Source organism: Lissotriton helveticus, chromosome 2_2 (assembly GCF_964261635.1).
Source record: "Lissotriton helveticus chromosome 2_2, aLisHel1.1, whole genome shotgun sequence".
NCBI lineage: Eukaryota > Metazoa > Chordata > Amphibia > Caudata > Salamandridae > Lissotriton > Lissotriton helveticus.
This window is the reverse complement of record NC_136060.1, coordinates 79,968,939-79,990,275: the sequence shown is the minus strand read 5'-3', so window position 1 is coordinate 79,990,275 and position 21,337 is coordinate 79,968,939. Positions and strand designations below refer to the sequence as shown.

General features: G+C 46.8%; 1 protein-coding gene across 2 annotated transcripts in view; it reads left to right on the top strand.

Moving 5' to 3' along the window:
* The window catches only part of VPS37A (VPS37A subunit of ESCRT-I), a 310,413-nt gene that overhangs the window by 237,003 nt on the left and 52,073 nt on the right, over window positions 1–21,337 (top strand). For both annotated transcript variants that reach the window (XM_078678128.1, XM_078678129.1), the window contains exon 10: window positions 2,469–2,612. In XM_078678128.1, the coding sequence (XP_078534254.1) occupies window positions 2,469–2,612 (144 nt within the window). The remainder of the gene's footprint in view (window positions 1–2,468; window positions 2,613–21,337) is intronic.

Here is a 21,337-nt window from a genome sequence, read left to right as displayed (position 1 = left end):
GCTCAAAGGTTTTTCAAATTCAGAGCACTGAACGTTCCACACCAGGCTCGATCAAGAGGGCAAGGCAAGAACACTGGAACAAGAACTTAATTTTCATTTACTTTCAGCAAACGTTTATATTAGGCACATACACATCTTGCCAGTGATATGCTACTGTCGGACTTAGTTCGGGGGCATAGGGCAAGCAGGGGCTTCTTGGCCACAGCCTGTGGCTCTGATCCTTTTGCCTTTGTCCTGGGGTCTGTCCTACCTTGCTTTGCAGCAGGGCCAAGTACAACAGCTTCAGCATCTAGCTCTCATTAGTAGTGATGGCGAGTGTCAGCGAGGTTAGTGTGGTACTACAACAAGCTCGGCACTGAGTGGCACCCAACAGCATAATAACTTGATTGTCCAGCCCATTGTTTATCTTTGTAAAAGAGATTTAACCCCTTCGCTGCTGGCCCGTTTCCGCCGCTGTGCGGTAAACAAACGAACGGTGCGTGGCCGTGACGAACCCCAGCCGTCATCAGCACACGAGCACCGCGGAGCGTGACGGCTGCAAGGGGTTAAACAAAAAAATAAGCCATTCAACCCAATGTCTCTATGTCAGTAGGAAATCTGTCCTTTCTATTGTCTCTTCCTTATTTTCTTTTGAGTGCTAAGACTAATCCTTGTATATGCCTATTATATCATCACGTACCGTATTTTCCGGCGTATAAGACGACTTTTGAACCGCTGAAAATGTTTTGGAAAGTCGGGGGTCATCTTATACGCCGGATGCCAAATTAGACCGTCTGTTTTCATGTTTTTTTTTTGTTGTTTTTTTTACCCACCATCCAGAGGCCTCTTGACCTGCTCAAACTGAGCATCTAAAGCTATCTGACATGAAAGTTGCATGTAGAATAGTCACACAGTGCTAAAGTTATACGCAAGGAATAAATCATATTTTCAATGGCTTGTTAGTATAACCATAAGTTTACAGTTTCTGTGAACAGGATAAAATAAGTGTTGCGCGTGCGTGAGCATATATTTTTTTCTCTGAAAAATTAAAAGTGAAGTTTTGGTTAGCTTTGTTCATAACATCTTTAAGTATGTTAAAAAACGGCTAAAGTGCAATTCTAGCTATGAAATAAGAACAAAAATCCCTGATACTCTATAGTTAAAATTAGCTCCACAAACCAGCTTACACCTCCCTTTCGGATAATTGACAAAGAAATCAAATAGTTCTGGAGCCCCCATAGAGTTTGCTCCTCGGGCAGCAGGTTTCAGTGACAACAGCTCCTCGCACCCCAAGGCGCATGTCACGAGGCACGCAGTGAAGCACACAAGTGAATACTTCTCATCGGGCGGCGAGCTCGGGCACCAGTGCATACTAAGCACTAAGCACTTGGCACTCGGAGGCGCGCATCTTCCTCCCTGCTGAGTTGATCACTGTACGGCGCCTACCTGGTCCCACAAAACACTCACCTACAGTTATGAGACCCTCACTTAGCACCAGATTATGAAGTGCGCATTTATCAAAGTAAACTGTACATTTAGCACCATGAGGCAGGCATAGTAGCGCTACAAAAAACAAGCAAAATTCAAAAACCAGACACGGCTACGGAAACAAGGATGGGGTCGGAACGGCAGAAGGAGAGAGAGGGCAGAAAGGGAAGATAGACAAAATGCACGCGTGCTTCAATGTCAATGTATGTCTGTCAGCTTTGGGGTGTCGGCCAGATAACATTCTGCAGGGACAACCCAACAGTTTGTGTTACCCCACCAAGCGCAAAGAGAAAGTGAAAGGAAAGAGAGAAAAAGATAAGAGACGAGAGCAAGGAACAGGCAGAATAAAGAGACAGATACCCAAAATAAATTCTCAAAATGGCTATGCAGGACTGCGTTGGACTGTGCTGGAAGTGGGGGTAGTCTTATACGGCGAGTATAGCACAAAACCTAAATTTTATCAAGCAAAGTAGGGGGTCGTCTTATACGCCTTGTCGTCTTATACGCCGGAAAATACGGTAGGTCTCCCAGGCCTCCATCTATCATTGTGATATTTATGGGTAGATCTCTGTGACACCAAATTTCCTGCTTCCCTTCTTCATGGTTTCTTAATGCTTTGGAGTCTTTCAACTCATTTTGAAGAAGGGAGTCATATGAATAATTGGAAGTTATTCTAGTGATTGTAGCACTTCTTAACCTACAATTCACCATCCCCCTGAAGACCTACTCAAGCTCTGTCTGTACTATTAACTGCTGTTCACATGGATGATGAGAATATCGTAGTCGAGACAAGCAGATAAGCTGTTAAGCGTGGCCATGGCTAGTATGGGTGTGCATTAGCTTAGCTTTGGATCTTCCTGTATATCCCTTTTGCCCTGTGAAATGAGGCGGTACAACTAGGACTATGAGTCACAATATTGAGCAACTTGCGTATTTGTTTTGTAAATTGTACATTATATAGATGCAGTGCAGTAACACTTTGTCTTTGTGTCCTTCATTAGAGTTGCAGTCTTAGTGCTCTCCAAGCCAGGTTGAAAGTTTCTGCTCATGAAGCAGAAGAGGAGTCTGACAACATCGCAGAGGATTTTCTTGAGGGGAAAACCGAGATTGAGGATTTTCTTAGTAACTTCATGGAGAAGAGGACGGTAAATATTAAATGATTTTGCTTACTATTCATGAGACAAATGTTGACCTTTTTAAGTTCACATCAGAATTATATTATCACCATTTGTAGCTCCATGTAAAACAGAGTTTGCCAGTATAAATACATCTATTTATGTGTTTCAGAAAACAAACCTGTCTGTTAATTAGACGTGTTGTTCAAAACAGTAATTGTCATATATTATTATAGATGCTACAACTAATCCAATTATTTATGGTACATTGCGCTTTTTTAAGACATTAGTCTCCTTCATGTATTTGTATGGTAAAATAGAAAATTTGCAAACATAATTTCTCAATCATAGGGCACTTATTAATATTCATAAACAGTAAAGTGTGGGAAACGATGACATTTTTATAAAGAAAAACGCGCTTTATAAAAATAATCCTCTTGAGCAGCTCAAATATTTTTCTAATTCTTCCCCCTACAATGTAAAGACAAGAAATGGAAAAAGAACAGACATGCTCCTTGAGAACGCGGAGTGATAGGTGGCCTCCATTTACTTTTTCTGCTTTGTGTAATAGTGATTCATAATCGCTCACATCTCTTGTTGTTCCCATTTAATATAAACACGCAATGGCTTGCCTAATAATCTGGTTTTTAATTTGCTGATGCATGTAAACACAGACATGCATATATTTCACAGACAGAGCACAGGATACACAGAAAGCAGAGAACCAAGGCACAACTAGTCTGTGCCTATTTGTGCATAACTTTGTTGACATAACTTAGCAGGTCAAAGCCAGATCAATTGGCAAAGAATATATCTAAACATGAGCTTGCTGTGTCGTGGAACTCAATCTGTACCTGCTCAATGAAACCCAAAAGGCTGAAACCAGTCTGAGATTGTTGCATTCATGTCCAGACAGAAACAGCTTAGCAATTCATACTGAACTTTATATGTTGGAGAAGGAACATGGCTACTTTGCATATAGTTGGTGCCTGACTGTGGTGGCAAAGGGAGCAAACAAATGATGGACCGGAATGTGGCCCAAAGTAGTTGCACGTGCAGAGAATATCTCAAGCATTCCACTCATCACTTGTTTTCTCAGGGGTTACAATTGTGGCTACTGCTGTTTTTGCTGTTATTGGAGTTGTGTTGGTGCTCTTGTGGCAAACGTTGTTGCTGTTGTCCCTGCTGTGGTTACAGTTATAGTCGTCAGTGGTGTTCTCCCTTGCTGGGAATTGTCGCTACTTTCCCTAGTATCTTGGAAGCTGTGGTTGCTACTGTTGTGGCTGCTGTTGTTGTGGTCTTTGTTGAGGTTGTAGCTGTGATTGTCGATGTGCTCCATGCTGTTGAGGATGCTGTTGTTGCTAATATGGTCTTTGGTGTGTTGATAGCAGTTGTTGCTGTGGTGAAAGTTGTTGTCTTTGTAGTCGGAGATATTCCCATTGCTGTGGTCCCTTCTGTGGGTTACTTGTGCTGTGGAAACTGTTGTCACTCATGTGGTCCATGTTGTGCGTGCACCTTTGTGACAGCTGTTTTGCAACTGTGTACGCTTGATGGGGTAGAATATTTTGCCTCAGCTATTGTTGAAGGTTTGGTGGCAGCTGTGGTTGTTGCTGTGGTCGGTACGTTTGTGGCAGCTCTGGCTGGAGCAGGGTCCTATAGCTCGTCACTCATGTCATATTAGTTTGTATCAAGGACCGTATTTCATCTTGTGTATTTTGTCCCCTGTACAAGTAGCCCCAATCATCTGCAGCACAACCTCTATTGCTTCTGCCAGTTTTATAATGGACAGTATAGGAAAAAGGATTGCCTGCTTCTGGCGAGATATACATCCCAATGTGTAAGATGTTCAAACCTGTATATAAGATTTGTAAGCACTCTTAGGAAACACAGTGAGCTATAAGTTCAGTGTGTTTTACTTACAGTAAATATAAAATCATTTACACATATTCAAAATATAATTGTTTGCTGCTTTTTAAAATGTTTCCAGAATACTAATACATACTATGCAGATACATGCAGAAGAATGGAATCAAGATTAGTGATTACGTGCATTCAAAATTAAATGTACCGGAAATATTTGCAACTTGGAGACAATGGATGATGGTTGCAAACAGTTTTGCTAAACTATGATGCAGTTTCTTGGCTTTCAAAATAAAATGTTCTCCAAAAATATTTGAAAAATAAATGTAGATTAAAGACTGTTTAGCTGAAATATTTTGTAATTTTTTAGGATAACTTTATTTGCCAATTCTTTTCACCATCAATTATTATCACATAAAGCAAGGCGGCAAGGTCATTTGCTTGCGCAAAAATGTGTTTGCCCAATTGCCCAGTTGAACATGAGTCCTCGTGGGTGCTCCAAGGTGAGAAGCCAGCCACCAAACCTTTCAGTTTAGGAGACACCGCTCCCCACAATAATTGTAAAGACCGCTGAGCACCAAAGTTCAAAGATTATCCAGTCTTGGCAGATCCAAAGTACACAATGTTCTTTTATTCAGTTCATAATTTATATGTACCCAAAAGGTCTTGACAGATTCCAGTAGGCAACACGTGTTTTGTTGTTGTGGTACAGTCACTGCTGACTTCCTCAGGGCTTAGGCTCTCGATATCATAAAACTTTATAAATAAAAATAAATAATGGGGGCCGATGGCCTAGTGCTCGACGATGAGGATTGGAGGGAGGCGGTTGCCTCCCCGAAGGTTGTGGCCATCCAAATGAGACTCCGTTTGGTGCAACTGAAGATCATGCATCGGTCATTCACCACGGGGCCCCGGCTGGTGAAAATGGGGCTGGCAGCGACTGGGGAGTGTCGGAGGGGTTGTGGAGAGATCGGGACCTTCATGCACATCCTGTGGCACTGTGTAGAAGTACAGGACTACTGGGGCAAAGTACATGATGAGATACGTGAAGTGATGGAGTTGGAGCTAGCGTTGGAGGCCCGACGATGTCTTCTGAATATTTGGGAGCCTACCGACCTCACCGCATATGGGAAACAATGGGTGACCCTGGTGTGCATGATTCCTAAACGAAACATCGCTCAGCTGTGGGGTGCCAGGCAGGTGCCTCAGATTGGAAAATGGACAGAAGACCTGGACTGGTGCATGTTCCGGGAGAGATCCGTATATGTTGCTAGGGGTGTCCCCGGAAGTGGGGGAAGGTGTGAGGTGCCTCCGAGTATTAACATAAAGCCAGTGGGGTTGGAGTCCCCGTGATCCCTTAAAGTTATTCTGCAGTATTCATTTTTGCATGGTATTGTATATTTGACTACTGTAAAACAATGCTTGGCGCCTGAAGCTTTATTTTGTTTGTTTAAATAAAAAGATGTTAAAAAAATAAATAAATACATTTACAGTATCACAATTGTCATCTGTCAGTGCCATAAATTGAGAGGACGCTGCCAAACACACGTGCAGGTCAGATTACTCTCCGGTTTCACCGTATTTACGATAATATATTCATATGTGGACTCGATTTACACAGACTTGATGGTTACGCAACCAAGTATAGGTTTTGCTTTTACTCTCAATATACGACACTTGTAGACGACAATAGTGATACTGTAAATGATATTGAGAGTGTTAGCCCTGAGGAAGTCAGTGGTGAAGGTAACCACAATGATGAAACGTGTTGGCTTCTGGAATCTGTCGACCTTTTGGATACATATGAATTATGAACCGAATAAAAGAGCATTGTGTACTTTGGATCTGCAAAGTCTGGATAACCATTCGAGTTTGATGCTCAGGAATCTTTGCAATCAATTAATAGCATGTTTGTTGTATTCAAGTATTAAACAAATTGTTATGGGGAAGTAGCCTAAAACCATAACGGGCAACATGTAAAAGAAAACATAAATTAAGGGCTCCATTCTTACAGAAAGTCAAAAAGTGCACTTGGGTGTCTATGATCTTACATGGGTGAAGATTTGTGACTGTCGGTAATTTAGTCTTTTTTTTTTAAAATAAAAATATGTCGCAGACTGCAATAGTTGCAGGCTTCCAACCATACTCCTAGCAAACGTGAAATCTATTTAGTATGAGCAACTATACAAATGTATAGTGTGAGTCCAATATAAAATCAATACTTAAAATTATATTTGCCTAAACAATTCCAAGACACTTCCACAGAAAATAGAGCAAGAAAAAGAGCAATGGTACAGTTAGAACAATTATATACATCTTGAAATTTGCTGTAATCTGAATTGTGGCATATTGAAGTACTGCCTTATTTACATCCCATTCAAAAAAAGAGTCTTGGCATGTACAGAACCCGCCAAATAGTGAACAATTTTAAATAATGATCAGAAAGGTGGCATAATCAGACTCTTGCTAGAATCCATACACAGATGTAATGTGGGCCCTGGCATAATAAGAGAATCTATTATCACTGCTCTGATTTAATGAGAACTCTGCTATAATGTGTTTACTCCCTGCATGACGTTTTCTTACCAGACAAGTAGATTTCTGATCTATGTCATCCCTGGGACTAGTAGATATTTTATCAAATTCCACAATCATTCATGGTCTCTGCTGTCGCTTCTGCTGTGGTCATTGTAGTGGTGGTTATTGTGGCTGATGTGGTGTCAGATGCTGTTGCTGCTGTGGTCCCTGCAGAAGTCGCTGCTGAAGCTCCTGCTGTTGTGGCGCCAGGTGTTGCTGTTGTTAATGCTATGGTTTCTGCTTTTACCTCCTACATGATGGTAACTGTGGTTACTAGAATGGTTCGTGCTGTGGTTATAGCTTTGGTAGAAACGGGTTTCACTGTTGTGGTTGCAGCAATTGTTGCAGCTGTTGCTACATCTGTAGCACCTGCTGCCTTCACCGCTGTTGTAGCTGGTGTGGTGGCTCTTCTTGTTGCTGTTTTAGCCCTTGCTGTGTTTAAAACTATTCTGGCTGAAGCTGTGGTCATAGCTACTACTTTTTATTTTACTATGGTCCTGCCCCAGTGACAGTGAATGTCACACATTGGTTCCTGCTATTATGGCAGCTGCTGTTGTCCCAGCTGTAGTAACATCTGTGTGGACTGCTGTTATCTCTGCCTTACTAACAGCTGTAGTTACTGCTGTAGTCCCTGCCTTGTGGCTGCTTTGTCCCTGGTGTGATCTGTCCTGTTGGTACTGCAATGGTTGCTGCTGTTGTCCCTAGGGTGCTGGCAGCTATTGCTGCTGCTGTTGTCCCTGCTGTGGTGGCAGCAGTGGTCTCTCCTGGTGTGACAACTTTTGTTGATTCTTTTGGGGTAGATGCAGTTGCTCCAGTAGTCTTGGCTTTGGTTTTGCGATGACATAATGGAGGAGTTCTGTAGTACTAAGTGCATAACCAATACAAAATGCTTAGCTTCTAAATGTACAATGAAAGCTACTCTGTATTTTCGTTTTTGATGCCACATGAGTTCTGGCAGATCACTAAAGTGATCTTTAGCCATACCTTAAAAAACTTTCCAACAACAGTTGCACATGTGTTCGAGGCATGTGGGCTGCTGAATTCATATCTATAGCATAGATCGCCGCCTAGTGTTGGGTCCGGATGATTGCACATTGTTGTCCTGGAAGAGTCTTCGAAGTATCACGAGATAGGTGGCTCCTCCCCTGGACTACAGTGCGCATGGGCATCGACTCCATCCCCAGATTGTTTTTTTCCGCCATTGGGTTCGGATGCATATTTGATCACTCAAGTTCGGATTCGATAGAAAATTTCTTCTCGGCCCAAGGGCCTTTTCTTACATCGTCGGTATTGTCTTGCGTTCGGTGCCCAGCTCTGTTCCGGCTCAGTTCCCGAGTCGGACATCCAGAGGAGTCGTGTGGCTCTTCGGTGCTCGAGGCCCGGTCGACGCAACAAGCCTTATTCAACGACACATCATGGAACGGAGCCCGTTCAAACGGTGCCCCGTGTGCAACTCTAAGTATCCCCACATTGATGTCCACCCGGTGTGCAACAAGTGCCTGTCGCCGGATCACGAGGAAGCCAACTGTATGGCTTGTTCTCGTTTTCGCTCCAAGAAGACGATTCGACTTCGGCGCGTGGTGCGCCAGGAGGCCCAGCAGACGGCGCCTGACCCGGTGAACATTTTCGATACCGAGGGAGAAGAGGCAGACGAGCAAGAAGATCGAGAGCCGATTTTAAATCCAGCGGCAGAGATCGACTCCAACTACGACGCAGACGTAGAGATGCTCTATACAGAAGAAGTCGTCGACGAGGTAGGAGACGACAATGAGGCCTATGGGGCCATGGAAGATAGCTCAGGCGAAGAGCTATGCCCCGTTCGGACAATAACTAAGGCTCAGGTCGAGGGATCGCCACATGGCCTTACCCAAGATCTTGCACCTAGATCCACTGTCTCGCCTCCGGGCCCGGCTACGGACACTTCTACGGAGCCGCCATTGGTCAAATCGAAACCGAAAGAGAAAGCTTCGGTCTCGACAAAACCGAAAGTGAAAGAGGTGCCGTCGAAACAGAAAACGCCTGTCGCCTTGGTCGGCTCAACGTCTTCAAACCTATCGGTGCAGACGAAGCCAAAGAAGGTTGTCGAACCGGCGAAGTCACTCAAGGGCGTCGAGCCGAAGACGGGGGCACCGAAAGCGCTTGTCAAGGCCGCCGAAGCCGTCGGCGCCAAAGACCGTCGACACGGACAAGGGACTCGGAGCTACGAAGCCTGTCGATCCTGCACGTCAGCCGGACAAGGCCAAAAGTACTACTACCCTCGAGTCCGCACATGATAGTGGCTCGAAGGCACCTGTCGAGTCGACGCAGTCGTCCGCCTCCTTCACGAAGCAGGTGTCGGACTCATTGAAGCGCATTAGAGACAAGGCTTCCGCGGTCGATCCGAAGGATACCTCCACGCCGAAGCCTGCCGCCAAACCGCTGAAGTCGACGGCACCGATTCAGTTCACGCTGCCGCCGAAAGTGGAGCCGAAGGCGTTCGCGCCCAGGAAGGTCGTCGAGGCGTCCACGAAGGTGTCCACGGGGCCTAAGCCTAACCCTGCAGTCGTAGGCACAAAGCATCGACAACCCCTACTGGAGGAGCAGTCGGAGCAATTTATCGACGCCAACACTGGTAAACTTTCCATTTACAAGCGAAAAATCACGCCAGCACAGCCTATGGAGTCCTACACTATTCCTTTAAAGAAGAAAAAGGATTCCACGGATGCACCAGTTCTTGTTGAACATACTAATCCACGTGCTCATGACACTGCTCCAAACTCGCCCACTTACTCGGATGTGGAGGCTGGGGAAGGTGACTATAATGAATACGACTACCCTGCCGACACTGATCCTGAAGATCAGCATGACACATGGGCAGATGCTGCGGACCCAGGGGATCCACAAACTGCCCCGGACACTCAAGTGTATACTGTCAAAACCTCCCCTACTGAGGATTCTGCGGCATTTAATGCACTTATTGAGAGGGCAGCCAAGAATCATGACGTCCAGCTCCATGCTGACCCTATTGAAGTGGACTTCCTCTTTGACACCTTTTCCACCTCTGAAAAGACCGTAAAGACTCTGCCAATGCTGAAGGGTGTCTTAAAACATGCTGCAGACATTTTTAAAGAACCCACACGTGCCAGGGTTATAAACCCCAGAATTGAAAAAAAGTACAAGCCGGCACCTGGCGACCCTACCTACATCAAGGGCCAGTTGCCGTTGGACTCTCTAGTTGTCTCTAATGCCCGGAAGAGGGCAAATTCACAAACTACTGGTGATGCTCCTCCCCCTGACAAGGAATCTAAGGTGCTAGAAACATCAGGGAAGAGGGTGGCGGCCCAAGCGGCCAATATCTGGCGCATTTCTAACACGCAGGCACTCCTGGCCAGATATGACAGGGCACATTATGATACACTTGAGACCCTGTTACAACACTTGCCTGGTGAATATAAGGAGGCAGCAGAGATGCTCATTAAAGAAGGGAAACTCATCTCAAATGCTTCTATTAAGTGTGCACTGGACGCAGCGGACACCGCGGCCAGGGCCATTAACACAAGTGTGATGTTGCGACGTCAGGCCTGGCTCAGAATCTCCGGGGTTCAAGCCGGAGATACAAACCACCATCCTAAATCAGCCTGTAAACCCTGATCACTTATTTGGACCTGAGGTGGACACCACCCTTGAAAAAATCAAAAAAGACACCGAGACTGCAAAATCTATGGGGGCTCTCCAGTCCCAGCAGTTCAGGGGTAGTACTTTTCGTCGCTCAAGCAATAGAGGTGTTTCCAGAGGCCAGCTGTCCCAGCAAACACAGTACACTAAAAGTGGTGCACAAACCTCGTACAACAAACAGAGTAGAGGTGGCTATCGCGGAAACAGCGCCAAGGGCAGAGGTCGTGGAAACAACAACTCCCGATCCTCCCCCGCCAACAAACAGTGATGCCTTGTCACTGCCCCCGACCATACAACACCTGTCGGGGGGAGACTCCAACAGTTCCTGCCAGTCTGGAAACCCATCACCACAGACAGGTGGGTCAGGAAGCTTATCCAGTACAGTTATTGTCTGGAGTTAACGCCCACTCCACCCAAAACACCGTCCTATGTCCACAGAGCATTTGCACTTATTGCAGCAGGAGGTGCTCGTCATGCTGCAAAAAGGGGCAATCAAGCTTGTGTCGGTGGAAGAAAGAGGCTCGGGAGTGTACTCCCTGTACTTCTTGATCGCAAAGAAAGACGGGTCCCTCCGACCCATACTGGACCTCAGGCCCCTAAACCAGTACATTCTCTGAGAACACTTTCATATGCTCACGCTGCAGCAGGTTCTCCCGTTGCTCTATCAGGGGGATTTCCTCGCAACATTAGATCTAAAAGATGCATATTTTCACATTCCACTACATCCGTCACACAGAAAATACCTCAGATTCACCATTCAGAATCAGCATTACCAATTCAAAGTCCTCCCTTTCGGAGTGACCACAGCGCCCAGGGTGTTCACAAAGTGCCTGGCAACAGTGGCTGCGCACCTCAGGAGACAGAACGTTCACGTCTACCCTTATCTAGACGACTGGCTTGTCCAAGCAAAGTCGGCCCAGCAGTGCGCTGCCAACATGTCCCACACCATTCACCTTCTTCACGATCTGGGATTCTCACTGAATTATCCAAAGTCGCACCTTCAGCCAGCCCATGTGCGGCAGTATCTGGGCGCGACAATAGATACTCTGGCGGCCACAGCGCAGCCAAATTCTATGAGGATGAACAGCATTCAATTGCTAATACCGAAATTCAGACCGCAACACTCGCTTCCAGCACGAGTGTTCATGCAGTTGATAGGCATGATGGCCTCCTGCATCTTCATAGTCCCGCACGCGAGACTACATATGCGTCCGCTTCAAGAGTGCTTGGCACGTCAATGGAATCAGGCTCACGGACAGTTAAAAGACCTAGTGTTGGTGACCGGTCGTGCTTACAACTCTCTGCATTGGTGGAATCCACACAACCTTTGCAAGGGCCGACCGTTCCAGGAGCCTGTTCCACAGATCATCCTAACGACGGACGCTTCTCTCCAGGGTTGGGGAGCTCATGTACTCCCCTACACAGTGCAGGGACTATGGACAACGCAGCAAAAGAAGATGCACATCAACTACCTAGAGCTGATGGCAATCTTCATGGCGATGAAGGCGTTCAAGGTACATCTGTGCAACAAAGTCGTGTTGATCCGGACGGACAACATGACGGCAATGTACTACATTCAGAAGCAGGGAGGTACACACTCTCCACAGTTGTCTCATCTGGCTCAGAGCATGTGGAAGTGGGCCATTCAGGGGAACATCTTCCTCATGGCGGAACACCTCCCAGGCAAGGACAATCAGATGGCGGACCTGCTCAGCAGGTACAGCCACCAAATGCACGAGTGGGAGATACATCCATCAGTACTCCACCCGTACTTCCAGCAGTGGGGTCATCCACAGATAGACCTGTTCGCCACAAGGGAAAACGCCAAATGCCAAAGCTTTGCCGCCAGGTTCCCGCACCCACAGTCGCAGGGCAATGCGATATGGATGAACTGGCCAGGCAGATTTGCGTACGCTTTTCCCCCAGCACCTCTAATTCCGCTGGTGGCACGAAAGCTAAAGCAACACTCAATGACGCTCATCCTGGTTGCTCCAACGTGGGCACGCCAACCATGGTACACCACGTTTCTAGAACTTTCCGTGGTACCGCATCAAAGGCTGCACCTCACACCCAGACTTTTGACGCAGAGCCATGGCGACATTCAGCACCCAGATCCGCAACAGCTCAACCTGGCGATCTGGCTCCTGAGGTCTTAGAGTTTGGCTACCTCAACTTGCCTCCTGACTGCATGGATATCATACGGGAGGCAAGGAAGCCCACCACCAGAGCATGCTACGCGGCAAAATGGAAGCGGTTTGTCATTTATTACGTAGACCACGGCATTGACCCGCTTGACGCGTCCACACACAACATCATTTGTTATCTGTTACATCTTTACAAATGCAATCTGGCATATGCTATCATTCGCATACACTTATCCGCCATAGCGGCTTATCTCCAAAACAGGCATCATCTCTCCCTTTTCAGATTGCCTGCCATTAAAGCTTTTCTAGAGGGGCTCGAACGAGTCATTCCTCCCAGGATCCCACCTGCTCCTGAATGGAATCTTAATGTGGTCCTCACCCGACTGATGGGTCCACCTTTTGAGCCTCTACATTCATGCGAGATTCAGTTCTTAACATGGAAAGTGGCTTTCCTGATAGCCATTACGTCACTGCGACGTGTTAGTGAGCTCCAGGCGCTCACTGTATCAGAGCCATTCATACAAATCCATTCTAACCGGGTGGTGCTGCCCACTAACCCTAAATTTCTTCCAAAGGTGGCTTCACAGTTCCATGTCAATCAGAACATTGAACTGCCTGTGTTCTTCCAAAATCCTGAAACAGTGGCAGAAAGAATGCTCCACACTCTTGACGTCAAAAGGGCTTTGATGTACTACATTGATAGGACCAAAGATTTTAGGAAGACGAAACAACTCTTTGTTGCCTTTTCCGCACAACACAAAGGCAACCCCATTTCCAAAGCAGGTATAGCCAGGTGGATCGTTAAGTGTATTCAAATTTGCTATCAAAAGGCTAAGCGCACTTTAACGATCCCCCCAAGAGCCCACTCCACCCGCAAGTTGGGGGCCTCCATGGCTTTCCTTGGAAATATCCCTTTAGAAGACATTTGTAGAGCAGCCACATGGTCTACCCCACACACATTTACTAAACACTACTGTGTAGATGTGCACTCCAAGCAGCAAGCAGCTGTAGGGCAGGCTGTTCTAAAAACACTTTTTCAGACGTCTGCAGCTGGCACAGGCGGCCGCCGCTAATGGAGGGACTGCTATTTATTCTATGCTATAGATATGAATTCAGCAGCCCACATGCCTCGAACTGAATATGCTACTTACCAGTATGCATCTGTTCTTGGCATGTAGGGCTGCTGACATTCATATTGCCCACCCTCCTCCCCGGCGCCTGTAGCGGCTGCAGAATTTACACTTACTTTTAGCATGGTCATCGCTCACACTGTTACACTCCATCTTCGCCATAATGGCTAAAAACAATCTGGGGATGGAGTCAATGCCCATGCGCACTGTAGTCCAAGGGAGGAGCCACCTATCTCGTGATACTTCGAAGACTCTTCCAGGACAACAATGTGCAATCATCCGGACCCAACACTAGGCGGCGATCTATGCTATGAATGTCAGCAGCCCTACATGCCAAGAACAGATGCATACTGGTAAGTAGCATATTCAATATTATACAAAATTTCAAGGACTGCAAACCTCTTCATTTATATCAGCTGTTTCTGATAGAGACTTCTAGTCGCAGATTCCTCACCTTTTAAATATTCCTTAGGTGTCAGACTCGATCTCGAAACTTTTTTAGTAGTACCTCTGCACACCAGAAATTGGCATCTTGTGGCTCTGCACTGACGAGATGCTTTCCTCTCGGGAAATTATATCCGGGGCAATATAGCCACAACTCCCACATGCTGACATCTGTTAATTTCCTTTCTGAAGCTCCTCTTGTCTCTTACAAGTATTTACCTCAATTTTTCAAACTGAATTTCTATAGTGTGCAAGTAATGTCACCCCCTTACACTACAGGTTTTAAGCCCTGAATGTACTGTCGCAAACAGATGTCTGTAGCAGATTCCCATCAGGTGTGCCTGAGTCAAACCACAACTCCAAGGCCTCGAAAGACTGCCCATCGATGAACCGAAGACCATCGGGGAACATGAGGCGAAACTCTACATCACCAAGCATAAGAAGGCACTGCAAAGGGACAGTTCTAAGTCCCACTCTGCATACAGAATTCTCTCTAGGTCGTGGTCTTGTTCCCAGAGTCGTTAAAATCGCTCCAGATATTGGTCTTCATTGCGCTCCAGGTCCTCAGATGAGCATTAAAAAAACAAGAAGTTGAAGCGGGTTTCCTCTCCCCTGCACACCTTGCCCTGTACTCTCATGTGATTCAAGATGGTTGTGTTGCTGCCAAGTTCATGACTCATTGTGGCTTGGACACCACTGATTCCATCAGGCGGGCCAATGGCACCAGTGTTGCCATTCGCTGTCATGTGTGGATGCGATCGACATGGCTCTTGGGAGTCGTTCAGTACTCTTTGATGAACATGCCCTTTGTTGGGACCCACCTTTTCAGGGAGAAAGCTGATTCTATTCTCAAGTGCTTCGAAGGGATCAGGGCAACTACTCCCTCTCTTGGCCTTTCCGCCCCACCTCGCCAACCACAACAAATACACCATTCCTTTTGTAGCTTTGGCCGAGGCATCCCTAACCACCAACCCACCCAGCACCCACAGAGAACCCAGCAGTTTTGCGGTAGAGGCCATGATGCCCACCACCCCTACAGCCAAGGTCAGCTCGCCCCCCAGCCTACCCACCGCCATTGGAAAGTGCCCTTCTTGAACTGGTCACCCCCACTTTTTGCCTGGTATATGATGTGGTTTCAACTGGAAGTGCACTGGGCTTCTGCTAACCAGGTCCCCAGTGCCAGATATGTTTCCCAAAACTGCAATTATTTCCCAAATTAGTGATACCTTTAGTGCCCTCTATAAGTCCCTAGTAAATGGTACCTCAGGTACCTAGGGCCTGAGGTACTAAAGAGGGTCTCCAAAGGCAGCAGCACAAATTTTGCAAACCTAAGGGGCCCCTCACCAAGCTTATCAAAATTGCCACTATAGGCTGCGTGTCTTGGTGCAGACAAAAGTGAAAACACAACATGGCACACAGCATGTGTGCCCAGCCTGCCGACATTATATCTTATATAAGTAAGTCACCCTGCAGCAGCCCTTACTGCCCTAAGGCCGGGTGCCCTATGCTACATGTGAGGGCATAACTGCATAAGAAGACATGCCCCTATACTGGTTAGTTGCATTACTGCCAGTATGAGTGATCAGAGAAGCATTTTTAAAAGCATGTGCTGGACACTGGTGAAAACGAGTTGCCTAGCTACATAATGGGTCACTGAAAATAGAGAAGTTTGGTATCAAACATCTCATATTAATACATATACACTGATGCCAGTGCGGGGTTTAGTAATGCATGCACTCAGAGGCCACCTTAGAGGTGCCCCCGGAACCTCTACCAGCCACTGGTGTGCTGACTGACTGGTTCTCGCCAACCTGCCACCAGAGACGAGTTGCTGACCCCCAAGGTGAGGGCCTTTGCTCTCTGAGGGCCATAAACCAAGCCTGTTCGACGAGAGGGTGCATGGCACCCTCCGCCCACAGGATGACCTGCAGATTAGCATTCCAAGGCAGGGGAGCTTCAAAGGTCCCACCGCCTCTGGTAACCAAATCTGGCTTCTCTCACAGGATAGGAAACCAACCCGCTATTGACTTCAACTCTATACTCCCATATATGTAGTATTTAGGGGAGACCTCGCACCAAGCAATCAGATTCCTGCCGACCTATGAAGAAGGACCAAAGAGCCGCAAAAAGCAAGAACTCTGGAAAAAGCAACTGACTTGGCGCCAACCCTGCTGGCCTGTCTGCTGTTCCTGATGATTGTGCCAAAGACGACTCATCCTGCAAGCTGCTGTGCCTCCAGAAGCCTGGAAGAACTGCCAGCACTTCTGCCAAGACTCAGGAACTCCTGTGGAGCAGCAGAGTTGCTTCTCTGCATCCTACAGGCACCCAAAGAGACCCAGGAGGTCTCTGGACCACCAAAAACTGACACCCAAAAGCACCACGGCACCCGTGCCGCCTAGTCAAGCTGAAGTGGGCCAACAGTGCCAGCATGGTCCCCCCGGGCCTCCAAGACCAAGCCCACTGTGGACTTCCCGATGCCGCCTGAAGTCTCCGTTTGCAGGCCCCCTCTACCACGAGTGTTCTCGGTTCCGAAGATATGATGCCCGAAGACACCTCTACACCCTTTCCCCTTATGTGGAGAAGAATACCAATGGTGTCCCCAAGCATCATGAGACCTGAGCCCTCGTTGTGGTGCAAACCAACTGGCTTCCCAGTCCAAGCCTGCAGCCTCTTCTCGACCGGTCTGATCCCCATAGATAACATTGATCTCCAGATGCTGAAAAGCACCTCTGTACCTGGCCGCCTCAGTGATGCCAGAGATGACCTGTTGATGCCGCCTCAAACCTTTGCCCATACTCACCTTAAGTCCAGGAAATTGGTCCTGTAAGTCGCTGTGAAGTGCCAGAGTTCAGTACATGTTTTCCCCCAGTGGGATAACATTGGGCATCCAGTACTGAAAAGCACCCCTCCATCTGGCTGCCCCAGCGCCACCCAAGGTGACTTGTTGGTGCTGCCTTGGACCTTGCCCCATACTCACCTTAAGTCCAGGAGATTGGTCACATAAGTCGCTGTACTGTACCTGAATGCCATACTTGTTATTCCTCCCATAGCATAACATTGCAGCTTCTCAAAAACCCACAAGTGCAGACTTTTTCAATGCAAAAGTATTTCTCTGAAAAACGTTTTTACCTGATTGTAGTTATTCTAGTGTCTAAACATAAATAAGGATTGTTTTTTTTTATTATTATATAAATTGGTGTGGATCACTTTATTGAGTTGGTGCATCATTTACTGACTATTGTGTGTATTTGCAGATGTCTAACACTCCTCTCGGATAAGACTAAGGCTGCTCTACCACACTACCCCCTAGAAGAGCACCTAGGGATTGCTGAAGCATGCCCCTGTCCACTAGTATGGGAATACCTGGATTCTTTGCACAGTATACCTCATTTTGGTATACCATATAAAGATCCAGCTTCCTACATGGCCCCTCTGCAGCTTTGCCTGCCAACCCTCTTTAGCGTGCCCTTGCATAGACAGAGCCACCCGGTGGGAGGCAGAATCCTCTATTTCTTACCAGTTTTGCAGGTGCTTATGTCAGACAGATGGGTCCTACAGATTACTGGCAAGGGGTATGTCTTACCCTTTCTCTCGCCTCCACCATACCTTCCACCATCCCCTCAGCGACTGACGGAGAACCATCTTTCCATTTTGCGGCTGTAAATGGAGGCTCTTTGGTTCAAGGGGGCTGTCTGGTGCCAGAAGTAGGACGTTGGTATTTTTCTCACTACTTTTTGATGCGGAAGAAGAACTGAGGTCTTCGTCCTAGACCGGCACACTCTCAATGCCTTCTTCCTGAAGAAGAAGTTCAAAATGCTAACCCTTGCCCTTGTCTTGTCTGCCCTTGACCCTGGAAATTGGATGGTAGCTTTGGACCTGCAGGACGGCTATTTCCATATTCTTGTCCTGCCATTTCCATATTCTTGTCCTGCCGGCCCACCACTGTTATCTGCTGTTCGTGATGATAAAGGAGCATTTTCAGGTCACTGTGATCTCCCTTTGGTCTCACCAGCACCACCTGGGTGTTCACAAATGTTTTGGTGGTGGTGGCAGCACACCTTTGGAGGTCAAGGCTGGCAATCTTCCCCTACCTCGATGACTAGCTTTTAAAGGTGGGCTCACTCCAGGCAGTAGTCCACTACCTCCAGACTACAGCAAACCTTGTGTCTTTCCTATCAACTGACTCCTTCTCAGGAACACTCTTCTTCATCAGAGCCATTCTGAGCACAGTTCGGTTTTATGCCTTATCCCCAGGAAAGAGGGACCAGGATATTGGAGCTATGATCCCGATCTTTCAGCCTCAATTCTGGATTTCAGTGAGGTCTACTCTGAGCAGACAAACCCCCCCCCCCCCCAGGATATTGCGATTTGCATAAAAAATAGCCAAATCTGCCATTTTTAAAAAATCCTGTTATTTTTGCAAAAGTACCTACAAAATTTGTTGGAAAAGAATAAATAATGGGGTTGGCCCTCTCTTTACTGGCTCTGCGGTGCCACTGAGCCAAGAAAGGGAGGTTGGGCAACAGGCTTGTAGTCAGTAGAGGTGTTAACATCCTCTGTTACCTGCCTTTCAAATACATACAGCACCTGGCTGTGCAATTAGCCTGCAGCCAGCTCACACATTTTAGGGCGTCCCCCTGCAGACCGTGCAGGAAGTTGAAAGGCATTTCTGCCCTCCAGCCTCCAACTGCTCTCCTCTCCCTCTGCCCCCTCTGTGTCCTGTTAACCTCTACCCCCCCCACATTTCTCCTCTTCTTTTTGTTGCTCTTTTATATGCCTCTAACCTCCCCTGCTGCCCCCCTAGCCCCTGTTGCTATGCACACTGCAAGGAAAGCAGGTTGTTTGATGACCAAGCAGGTTTCATGCTGTAATCTGCTCTTTTTGGCATCAGACGTCCTCCAATTCGAGGCACTGAGCTGCTGGAGACTCTGCAGTGTTACATATTGTGATATGACATCAAACAATAGGTTCAGGGAAAGAAAACCTAAAATTATGCGTGGTCTGTTAAAAAGATAAAGAAATATAATCAAAAAAAGAAAAAAATGGAAGAAGCCCAAAGAACTGTATTGTCAGGATCAAAAGGAATATTATTTATTATAAATATAGCACATAATCATAAATAAACTTGGCTCAAGACAAACAATGCTGGTGTACATAAGCAGAACATATAACAAAGACCAGACATGTGGCAAACAAAACCACTACATGTTAAAGAAAGAACAACATATACATGAATGTAGTGTCCTTATAAATTTGGGCCACAGAAAAGTGTCGACGGCGTTTCGCCTGCTGGTTATTTATGCAGTCATCTTCAGGACAGAGAAGTGGCTTGAGCTGAGAAAGGATCGATGGGGACCAATCAATGAATTATGGTCATCCACATATTTAATTTCGATAAGTGGGAAAACGTGTGTATATTTCCGACGGCTTCTAGACGGTTAGAAGCCGTCGGAAATATACACGCGTGGTGACCCAGACGCTGCGATCTTTCACAGCTGCCAAAATATTGGCCGTACAGTTGGCTGAAGATTGAATGCCACTGCAACAGATTTTAAAACTCTAATTCTCGTAGTGTTTCCAACACGTTTTCCCACTTATCGAAATTAAATATGTGGATGACCATAATTCATTGATTGGTCCCCATCGATCCTTTCTCAGATATACAACGCTCAAGCCACTTCTCTGTCCTGAAGATGACTGCATAAATAACCAGTGCTCGAAACGCCGTCGACGCAGACCACGCATAATTTTAGGTTTTCCTTCCCTGAACCTATTGTTTGATGTCATAACAGATTGTCCCGGGTTCGGGGTTTATGGACAGCCCCTGTGGTTGTTAATGACATATTGTGACATAGCACAGTCTCCAGAAGTGACAGAGCACTGACCATGCAGTATGCTTGTGGCAGGCACAGTTTTTTGTCCACCACAAAAATACTGCAACTTGTGCGGTTTATGCTCCTCAAATTGAGCTTTTTGCTTCAAGAATTCGAACCCGAAGCCGCAAATCCTATTGGTTCTGTCCGAGGATGCTGAGACTGATGGCCTCCTTTATCCTGCTGGATGAGCATTCCAGGTGGTATATGAAGGCTCTGTTGTGGGATCTGAAGTCCCAGTGGGCCTAACATCAAGGGGACCTCTCTGGCCACTTTAAGATTTTAGGGTAGACTGCAAAAGATCTTCAGTGATAGTTACTGGACCATGATTAAGTGGCAGACCCCTCACCCTTCCCCCACCAAGAGCTGACATTCGTGACCGATGCATCACTTCTGGGTTGGGGTGGCCACTTGGGAGGGATGGAGATCAGAGGCCTCTGGTGTCTGGTGGAGTCCAGGCTCCAAGTCAGCCTTCTGGAGCTGAGGGACATTGTCTTGGCGTTGAAATCCCTCCTGCCGTTGATCAAAGGCAGGCTGATGCAGGAGCTGACTGACAACACCACCGCCATGTGGTACTGCAACAAGCAGTTCAGGTTTTGGACACCGACCATGTGCCAAGAGATCTTGCACCTCTGAAAACGGATGGGCCACCAAATAATTTTCTTGCTGGCCAACCACCTAGCAGGATCATTGAATGTCAGGGCGGATGAGCTCAACTGTCTGGCCTAGTGGATCACAAATGGCAGCTACAACCAGAGGTGGCGTAAGGTCTCTTCTGCCAATGGCGAGAACTTGGGCTCGATCTCTTCGCCATTGCAGAGAATGCGCAATGTCAGCAGTTCTGCCCATGCAGTTTTCAAGGCATCGGTTGCTCAGACTCGTTCCACCTCAAGTAGAACTTTAGACTTCTCTATGCCTCTCTGCTTATACCATTTCTACCCCAGGTTCTCAAGAAGATCAAGACCGACCGGGCCCAAGTCATCTAGTGGCTCCGGATTGGCAGCATCAATGCAAAACATTAGCACTCTAGTTTCTCTTTAGAACATAGTGGTAAAGGTGCAGTTGATCACTAG